Source organism: Orycteropus afer, unplaced genomic scaffold (genome assembly GCF_000298275.1).
Source record: "Orycteropus afer afer isolate SDZICR_OR568_19922 unplaced genomic scaffold, OryAfe1.0 scaffold00042, whole genome shotgun sequence".
NCBI lineage: Eukaryota > Metazoa > Chordata > Mammalia > Tubulidentata > Orycteropodidae > Orycteropus > Orycteropus afer.
The window spans coordinates 2,810,276-2,820,692 of NW_006921629.1; the positions used below are offsets into that span (position 1 = coordinate 2,810,276).

At 48.9% G+C, this 10,417-nt stretch overlaps 1 protein-coding gene across 1 annotated transcript in view; it reads left to right on the forward strand.

The window, feature by feature from the left end:
- Positions 1-10,417, forward strand: part of LOC103194004 (acid-sensing ion channel 2) — a 583,672-nt gene that overhangs the window by 561,762 nt on the left and 11,493 nt on the right. The window contains exons 6-8 of the mRNA XM_007937325.2: positions 2,216-2,272; positions 3,675-3,828; positions 7,040-7,131. Coding sequence (XP_007935516.2) covers positions 2,216-2,272; positions 3,675-3,828; positions 7,040-7,131 — 303 coding nt within the window. The remainder of the gene's footprint in view (positions 1-2,215; positions 2,273-3,674; positions 3,829-7,039; positions 7,132-10,417) is intronic.

Sequence of the window (10,417 nt, forward strand, 5' to 3'; positions counted from 1 at the left end):
AGGCACTTGACTGCTAACCAGGAGGCTGGCAGTTCAAACCCACCAGCCACTCCTCGGAAGGAAGGTTGGGCAATCCTACTTCTGTAGTGATAACTGCCTCGGAAACCCAAGGAGAGGTCGCTAGGAGTGAAACCCAAGGAGGGGTCACTAGGAGTCGGGGCCGACTCTATGGCAAATAACAACAAACAACAACAAGATATAAAAATGTTTTGTAAACTGCTAAAGTCAGAGGATATTGTGTTAGCATATTTGGAGAGGTGACCAAAGGTCATGTTGACTGAAGAACTACTATGTGCCAGAAACTTTGCTATTATATTTAATGGTTACTAGTGCCTAAGGTGCTTGACTGCTAACCAGAAGGCTGGCGGTTCAAACACACCAGCCCCTCCTCAGAAGGAACGTTGGGCAATCTACTTCCATAGTGATACTGCCTAGGCAACACAAGTTGGATCTGACTCAATGGCACATAACGACAAGAATTATATCTCATGGTGTCTTGGTTCTCTAGAGCTGCCGTAACAGACATGGCACAAAAGGATGGCTTTAAAAAACAGGAATTCATTCTCTTACAGTTTAGGACGATAGAAGTTCAAATTCAGTGTGCCAGATCAAGAGCTGGGTGAAAGCCCCTTGATGTTGGGCTTCAGCTTTGCTTCCTATTCCAGCTCCACTAGAGCCGGAGGCTTTTTCTGATTCACACAGCTGCTGGCTGCTGAAGCGGAAGAACCCAAGATCCACAAGTAAAATGGCATACTCCCAAGATCAGCAGACAACACAGCAGGCCATTAGTTCAAGTCCAGGAGCAATCCCAAGGTCAGCAGGCAACCTGGCAGGCCACTGAGATGAAGACTCAGCCAAACACAGGATCCAAACATGCCAGACAGTTCGCAAAGCTTCACTTATATACTGGAAGCAGGCCACACCCCCAATGGCAGCTACTTAGCTGCTCACACGAATTTCCCCGTGGAGATGATTACCAATCTCATCATGGGGAATTAGTACATCCAGCTGCCCAGCTACTCCAAACCACGGCCCAGCCAAGCTGACACACAACCTTAACTACTGTGCATGGTTATTACCACACTTTATTTAACTTAATTAATTAAATCTTCATATTGGACATTTAGTTCATGACCAATGTTTTTGCTATTATGATTAATACTGTAATGAACATCCTCATAAGTAAATTCCATTAGTAACCATAATTTCTTTCATAATCTCAAATTGTGCTGTTGGTTGTTAAAATTGCCTCTGAGCTTCTTGAAAGAGCAAAAAGGGAAACATGTCAGTTAACTTGTTATTATTAGAAAGGAGGAAACATATCAATCAGCTCTTCAGCTCTGTGAAAGCTTTTTGGGAAAATGGGGAGGCAGTGACATTGTGGTGGACTTTTATTTTAGCACTTGAAAAAAGACAAAAAGATCCTGAATGTCTACAAAGACACCTCAGCAGATACTCAGTTACCCAGTCAGTGTAGTGTGTTACTCACCTGTTACTCATACCTGGCATCAGCCAGTGAGGCTTCCCCCGCTGAGCCCAAGACAAACAATCAAGGTTCTAATCATTCCACCTATGACACTGTTAGTGGCACCTCTATGACTAATGTTGGGTTATGGCCAAAACAATGAGGATACTCAAAGCAATTGTCACTCTCCTGAAGCAGAGGGCTGGGGTGGGAAGAGCCCCAGCCTTGGCATCAGACTGATGGGTTCAAACTCCACCCCCATCACTTATTAGCTCTGCTCTCCAGGCATGGCAGGATGCTTACGGCTCAAGTCACTCATAAGTAAGACAGATATATACTGTTTTCTACCTGAAAGAGTACCTGTGCAAGAGGAAGTGATGCATGTCCAGTAGGTGCTTACCACCACCTCCAACTTTCAGTTGTCAAGATAACACAGACTTGTTGGGCCTCCCCAGAAATCTAGGAGAAGTTAGCCAGGCAGGTCCTGTCAACCTCAGCTTAGGGCATAGAGCAAATGAGTGAGGGACAGGGCTGGATCAGAGCCTAATCTTCTGACCCCAGGTATAGTGTTGTTCTGTCCTCCCCTGCCCCCTAGGAAGTTCTGATCAATGGCTCCCTTCTGACATGTCTGCTAGCGGACTCCTGCCCCTCTCAGATAATGGGATGCACTCAGTCAAGCCCAGGAGGGGAGGTATTGCTGGCACACTGGATTCTGCCTAAGCAACTTTCCCTCATGCTTCTTCTTTACAGGGGACGCCCCTTTCTGTACCCCTGAGCAGCACAAGGAGTGTGCAGAGCCTGCCCTAGGTGAGTCCTGGCATGGAATCATGTCATAGGGAAGAGGCTGTCTTGAGACTGAGATGATCTAGGTGTGGGAAAAGAGATCAGATGGAAAGAGGAACAGAGAGAGGGGATGAGGGCTGGGCAGGGTGGAGGCACTGCAGGGAGATGGAGAGGGGGAAGGAGGGAAGGATGAGGGCTGGCAGAGAGGAGGAGGTATGGGGGAGAGATGAGAAGTAGTGGACTTCAGGCAGAACAGAGGGTGTGAGGGATGGAGGGAGACATGGAAACAAGGTGGACAATGAGGAGTGGTGTGGGCACCAGAAGCAGCTCCCTGCCCCCACTGTGGGCATTCATTCCAGGGAGGTCCTGCCTTTCCCATTAGCCCAGGAAGGTAGAAACCCCCTGCATTCCACGCAAGCAAATGGAGCACACTGTGCTCTTCCCCTCCCCTCCACATGCTGGCCTGGTGGGGGGCTTGGAATTGGAATCACTCCATGGGTGCCCATCCCTAGAAAGCTGAGCAGGAGGGAGACCTCACAAACACACTGCAGTCCCAAAGCTCCACATGCTTCACACTGCCGCTGCCCTCCAGACCCTCAAAATGATTGATAAACAAGACAGGCAGAGAGGATTTTTAAACAATGTGGATGCCTATTCAGCACCTGCACTTGCAGGAGCCATGTGGGAGCAGCTCTGCACTCAGGTCCAGATGTCTCTGGGAGACTAAAGAGGGAAAATCTAGCTGAGAGGAAGGGCTCGCTTCTGATGTTGACAAAGACCTGGCCTCTCTTTGGAGTAAAGACTCAATGAAACCCAAGAGTAGCCAGAAACGGTGACATGGTTAGAAGAAAGAGAAAGGGAAGGAGGAAAATTGTTCTTAACTGCTCCTCCTAACTAGAAAGATGAGAGAGTGAGAGAGAGAGAGAGGGAAGGGTTCTGGACGTGGGACAGAGAAAGGAATGGTTAGTCTTAGCCCACTGCCTAACCAAACAGGCAGAGGAGGTGGGCAGAGGGAATCCTATGGAGCACTGGACTTCAGGCAAAATGGTCTCCTGCATCGTTTGCCCCTGATTGGTGGCCCACTTTGTGGATGAGATCACTGAGGCAAGGGCCAAAGTTGAGGGCCCTGGGAAGCAGAGAGAAGACTCACATGGAGTTCATTCTCTACAAGTGGTGCCTTTTCAATAATGTTTAAAGGATGGAAGACCAAGAGTAACATAGAAAGAGCATGCAGTATGTTATGAGCTCACATCTTCATCCTCCACCCAAAGCCCAGCTCTCTTCCTCTCCCCGGTGTCCCAGGCCTCTCTTATTCTGGACTGGCACCTCCTCCCAGCTCACTTCTCTGTGGCTAGAACCCAACTCCTCTGGGCCAGCAGTGCCTGGACCCACACCTTACTAAGCCCCGCCTCCCTCTCCCCTCCAGGTCTGCTAGCTGAAAAGGACAGTAGTTACTGTCTCTGCAGGACCCCCTGCAACCTGACCCGCTACAACAAAGAGCTCTCCATGGTGAAGATCCCCAGCAAGACGTCAGCCAAGTACCTCGAGAAGAAATTTAACAAATCTGAAAAATATATCTCGTAAGCTAAGTGGGCATGGTGAGCAGGGGTAGGAAGTAAATGGGTTGGAGACCCACCGAACATGGCAGAGAGAAGGGGGATGGATAAGGACAGGTTAGGGGCGATCGAGAAGGGCAGGGGTAAGCAGCTAGGTCAATTTGTTGTTGTTGTTAGCTGTTGTCGAGGCAGCCCCTAACTTATGGTGACCCTGTGCAGTGATACAAAATGCTGCCTGGTCCTGTGTTACCCCCACGAGCAGGATCTGACCACTGTGATTCACTGGATTTCCTTTTCCTTTTTCTTTTGATTGTGATTTGGGTGAAAGTTTACAGAGCAAATTCATTTTCCATACAGCAGTTCACATATACTTTGTCTCAAGACATTGACTGCAATTCCCTACAATGTTAACAGCTCTCCTCCCACTTCCTCCCCATAGTTACCTCTTCCCTGGGTCCTTCCCTCCCATACACTCCCCTCCCCCAGCTGTCTCCCTGTGCAAACACTGCCCTTCTGTTCTCCCATGATTGATGGCTCCAAGTAGTGTTATCTACCTGATATAAATGTTCACCCCATATGCCTGTCTATTGTTTGGCTGGAAGCCACAGGAGTGAGTTCAGTTCCAGACCTGAAGAGTAGCTAGGGGCCATAGTCTCAGGGGTCTCACCAAGGTCTATCAGACCAGCAAACCTGGTCTTTTATTTTCCTTTTTTTATGATTTTGACTGATTTGTTGGATTTTCATTGGCTGATTTTCAGAAGTAAGTCTCCAGGCCTTTCTTCCTACTCCATCTTAGTCTAGAAGCTCCACTGACACCTGCTGAGCATCACCGCACACAAGCCACATGAGGTGCCCTGGCTGGGGCCTGAACCCAGGTCTTCCACATGGAAGGGGACAATTCTACCACAGAACCACCAGTGCCCTCTTAGTTCAACTTAGCAGGCATTAATTGAGTACTTACTTGTGCCAGGCTTACTTCTTAGCACTCAGAATACAAAACAAAGATGACTGAGACACAGCTTACAGTCTTGTGGGGAGACAAGACAAGCATACAATGGAATACTTATTGGGTGATACAAGTGATATAGAAATGAGTGGGGAAGAGTGAAAAGTTGGCTGCAGTTTGCAGGGGCATGAGGTCAAGGAAAGCAACAGAGATTTTGTTTTAAAGACCATGGGAATTTTTCCAGGCAAACCTGGCTCATTCTGTTTCCTCTGTGTAAAATGCTTTTCCTTCTATTCTTCACCTAACTGGTTCCTCATTGCTCACGTCTCCATTTAAATGTTATCGCCTGGGAGAGCTAACTTAGGCCCCCTCCTGTTACTTTCTCTCAAAGTACACTGGAGTTTTCCTTTGTAACAGCACAGTGTGTGATTATGTATTTGTGGATGTCTTTACTTGTTTATTATCTGCTGGATTGAAAGCTCCCTGAAGGCAGGAACATGTGTGTGTGTGTGCACGCGCACGTGTGCACACGTGTGTGTGTGTGTTTTCTCTGCTGCCTACCAAGTACTAGCAGCATGTCTGGCACAGAGTTAGTGCTCAAATAGAATCTTTTGGCAGAATAAATGAAAGAAATAATGAGAGAAGAGGGTGTCCTGGACAGAGGTTCAGCAGAGTGAACCAGAACAGGGCAGGCAAGAGAATTACAAAGGGAAAGCTGGATGAGGTGGACATAAGTCAGAGCAAGGGGGGTGGTAGGGGTACACTAAGAGACTAGGAAGCCACTAAAGAGCTTTAAACAGGTGACAGGCTCAAATATATATTGTAAACCAATGCTCTTCAATGGAAATTTCTGCAATGATGGAAATGTTCTAGATCTGCAAAGTCCAATACGGTACCCACTGGTGGTGCAGTGGTAGAATTCTCACTTAGGTCCAGGAGACCTAAGTTCAGTTCCCAGCCAATACACCTCATATGCAGAATGCCACCCATCATCTGTCAATGCAGGCTGTGTGTTGCTGTGAGGCTGGACAGTTTTTAGCAGAGCTACTGTGCTAAGAGAGGCAAGAAAGAAAGACCTGGTGATCTACTTATGAAAATCAGCTAATGGAACCCCTATGGATCACAATGATCCGATATGCAGCTGACTATAGGGATGACCCAGGACCAAGCAATGTTTCCTTCTGTTGTGCACGAAATTACCACGATCCAGAGGATGATTTGATGGCAGTTGACAACAACAAAGCCACGTGTGACTATTGAGCATTTGAAACATGTGACTGAGGAACTGAATTTTAATTTTATTTCATCTGAATGAATTTAGGAAGCTCTTTTAGGAAGATCCTTCAGGCGGCAGTATAGAGGAGGCTTGGGAAGCTAGATAGGAGGAAGGGAGCCTGTTAGGAAGCAGTGGCCATAAACCCAGCAAGAGATGGTAATACTTTGAATGGCACCTCTGCGAGTCCTGTGTGGAGAGAGGAGGATTTGCTCCCTCTCCCCAGCCACTCCCTCCTGCCAACACACTCACCAAACCCCATCCTGGGACAGCTTTTGCTCAGCAGGTTGAGAACAAGGGGCATCGTGGGTGTTGTGAGCAGCATCAGAGGAGGTAAAGAATTGTAGGAGGTGCCAGGCCCTTCTGCTTAGCAGGCATTCTGCAGGCAGTAATGACTTTTACTGCCAAGATGTGTCTCATTAACTCACCTGCCTAGAGGAGCGAAGGAGAACCAAAGTGCTTCTGCTAGAAAACCCCCAGCAGAGATGGGTTTGCTCCCATAAAACCCCCCCTGACTCTGGCAGTTGGCTTGGCAATGCCAGGGAAGGGCCTCCCTCTAGGTGAGGCTTGTTATAAATCCCAGTAGGAATTTGGAGGCTTTCAGGAGTGGGCAGGGGCAGCCTGAAAGATCAGCTAAGGCAGCCAAGGCAGGGCTTGTCAGGAAATTCTAAGCCCACCTTCATGCTAAGGAGTCAGGCAGACCCTTTGGGGCCCAAAGATTTAAAGTCCTGGCAGGATTCCTGGGAAGGGTGAGAAGAGATGGGGGGGGGGCCCTAGAAATAAAAGGCAAAAGGGGACAGTAGCTACTTATCTGCAGTCCTGGAAGGAGCCCCGCACTGGGAGTCAGGATTCGGCTTCAATGTCCAGCTCTGCCACGAACCAGCTCTCGCTGTGGGCCAGTTGTTTCACTTCCTTGGCTTTAGTTTTTCCATCTTTTCGTGGGAATGTGGTGTTAGGTGATCCCTGTGGATCCTGATGGTTCTAACCATTTATGGTGCTGAATATTCTCTCTGCAGAGAGAACATCCTTGTTCTGGATATATTTTTTGAAGCTCTCAATTATGAGACAATTGAACAGAAGAAGGCGTATGAAGTTGCTGCCTTACTTGGTAAGTTGGGATATCTACTGCAAACATTTCCACCTCTCATGGGGGTGGGAGGGAGGGAGGGTAAGCAGGTAGGTGGGCAGGCAAGCAGGCAGATAGATATATAAGCCTCCTGATGAGTCTAGCCTTTTAATTTTCTAATTATTCCCTCTTTCCTTGCACTACTACTGTCCCAGGATGAGGAAACCCCCAGCATAGTACAGCAGTCAGAACACCTGACCAGAAGTCAGGAGGACTGGGTCCTACGCCAGGTTCTTAGGCCAGCACATTCCCCAATCTAGGCCTCAGTCTATGCAGTGAGGGGGGTGACCTTAAACGTTTCTCAGAGCCTTTCCAGCTCTGCCCTCTTGGATTCCATGATCTTGGTCTTTTGCCCCCAGGTTGGAGTCAGAGTCCTGGGCCCATGGAAGGAGAAAAGTGCTGCCAGATGGAGAGAAGTCAGAGCTATGGTGGTCACAAGGCAAAGGGCACAGTGAGGGACCCCAGTGGAGCTCCCACCTGGCAAGGATAGGTGTCGCTCCCCAGACTGAGAGTCCTTGTCCAAATACAAAAGAAAGGCTGCTCCTCCCTAGATGTCCACAAACCTCTAGTGATGTTTCCAAAGAGCTCAGACTCCTGGGGGTTTGCAGAACAGTCAGTAGATACCAGGACCATTGTGGCCCCTCAATGCCCAGTTGCACCCTGGGACTTCTTGGAGCTCAGGCTTACTTCACAAACAAATATGCAACCATCCTAACTTAGAACCAGATAAAAGAGGAAGGAGAGAGGGCCTCAAATGGCTTCTCCCCAAGAGTTCCTCTGATCCCTAGCCACTAATAGCACCCATCTGGACCAGTGCCATGCAGGCCACCCCAAAAACCCAAACAAGTTCCCATCAGCTCCCTTGACCACATCAGCACACAGTGGAAGCAGGGAGTTCATTTAAACCCAACCCCAACACAAAATCACAAGAACCCTAAGGGTAGATATTTAAAGCACCTGACTCGCAGGCCCTTCTCCCAATCCGCACTCTCAAGAAAGGATATGATACCTGTTCCCTGTAGGGAAAAATAGCTGTTGTTCCCTCCATGAGCTGAGAAAGGTGAGAGAGGCATTCTGGGAGGGACCGCTGCCTTTTACCTGGAGGTACAGAGGAGAGAGCTGCTTTAAGTTCAAGGGCTGATGTATACCAGCTGTGAGAATGTGGGTGAGCAGCTCCACCTCATTGAACTTCAGGTCTCTCATCTGTAAAATGAATATAATAAAGCCACTTTGTGATGGCTACATATGATAATGCCCATAGGCCAGGGAGGTCCACAGATAGTTTTTGACACTATATCAGGGACCCAGGGCCCAGCTGGTATTTCCAGGAGCCACTTGAGTGTTCTGCACTTCTCCCAGGAGGCTGGGACTGGACCACGCCTTGGTCCCAGCTGGGTTATGTGGCTGTCACTCAGGCCTCAGAGGTCACTGTGGATAGAGACTGAGCAAGAGCCCTGCTAAGACCATACACCTGAGATCTGGACCCCTCACCCTTGGCCAGCTAGCTCTGGCTTTTATTTCCAAAAAAGGACTCAGGACATGCCTCTTCCAGCATAAGCTAACAGCCACGCGCATACACACACACACACGCCTCCTCCCCTCTTCTAGCATAAGCTCACAGTCACACTCACACAGGTGCACACACAGACACACACGTACATTCACACTTATGCCTCCTCCCCTCCTCCAGCATAGACTCACAGGCACACTCATGTGTGCACACACACATACACACACACATGCTTCCTCCCCTCCTTCAGCATAGGTTCACAGGCACACACACACACATATATACACACCCAGCACTGACTCAAAGGCATACTCACACACACACACAGAGGCACATACATATGCCTCCTTCCCTCCTCCAGCACAGACTCGCAGGCACACACACACACACAGGCACACACATGCTTCCTCCTGTCCCCCAGCATAGGCTCACAGTCACACACAGGCGCATGTATACACATGCCTTCTCCCCTTCTCTAGTGTAGGTTCACAATTACACACACACACATGCACACACACAGCAAGGAGGGCCTGAGCTCTGGATCTGTCAGGAGGGATAGCTCATCTCTGCATCAGATATGAGGCTGAGCTTGTTCCCAGCATCTTGTTCCCACCCAGAATAGCCTGCTGAGAAAATAATGCTGCCATCTGTACCTCCTGTGATGAGCGTGCCACTTGCAAACCCTCAGCCATCAGGCCCAATCAGGCCTTTCTCTTGCCACCACCCAGCCCCACCCTCACCTCCTGGCATCAACACGTGTGCACAATATGGGTGCACTCATGCTATGGACAGCACACCCCACCAGCCTATACACACAGGGGCAAACACCCATGGAGACACAGAACCACACACACCATTGCATATCTGCACAGAGCCACATGGAAACTACACAGCTACAAAGACACATATGTACATACAGCAAGCCTCTGCACTACCTACCCACTAGTACATACATGTACCAAATACACAAATCACACTCACACCTACAGCTGCTCACACACCTGTTTATACACTCAGACACACTATACCCATCTCCATAAACCCACACTTAGACACTACACACACTTATACACACTAGGTGTAACTCCCCTAGATGTAGACACTCCCTACTTAAAACCATCCACAGCCAGACATACTGCCTGCTTCTATACAAATACCCATGTACACAGTGCTCTGACACTTCCCCCCACCACATACCAGTACACGTTCAGTCCTGCTGCACACACACACTCACCCCTGACACACACATACGTAAGAGTCCGTTAAGAATATTAGGAAGATCAGTGGGGCAAGAAAGGAATGTGAGGTATTTTGAGCCCAGCCTCAAGTCCCACCAGGAAGATCCTCTTCCCCCCATCTCTGTTGTTTGCCTGGGGTATGTGGGTGTTGCGCTCCACCCAGGCATAGTCAGTAGAGGAGTGGGACACATCAACCCATCAGAAAGTTCTCAGATCAAGAGGAATCTGATCCCCAAGAAATCCCTATTCACACTTGTCTCCCCAGGCTGGACCAGAGGCTGAATGTCTTAGACATTAGAGCTGGAAAGCTTTCACAGTTCACCTCCTCCAATCCCTCACTTACCACCAAATCTCCTTTGAAGGTGAAACTACTGAAAAGATCAGGGCTTATCAAAGACACCTACGTTGGTGGCCACGCTCCAGACACAGAGCCTGGGAGCCCTCTGCTCTCCACCACACTGCCTCTCAAGCAAAGCCCATTAAGCATTTGGGGGATCAAGACTTCTTTGAGAATCTAACA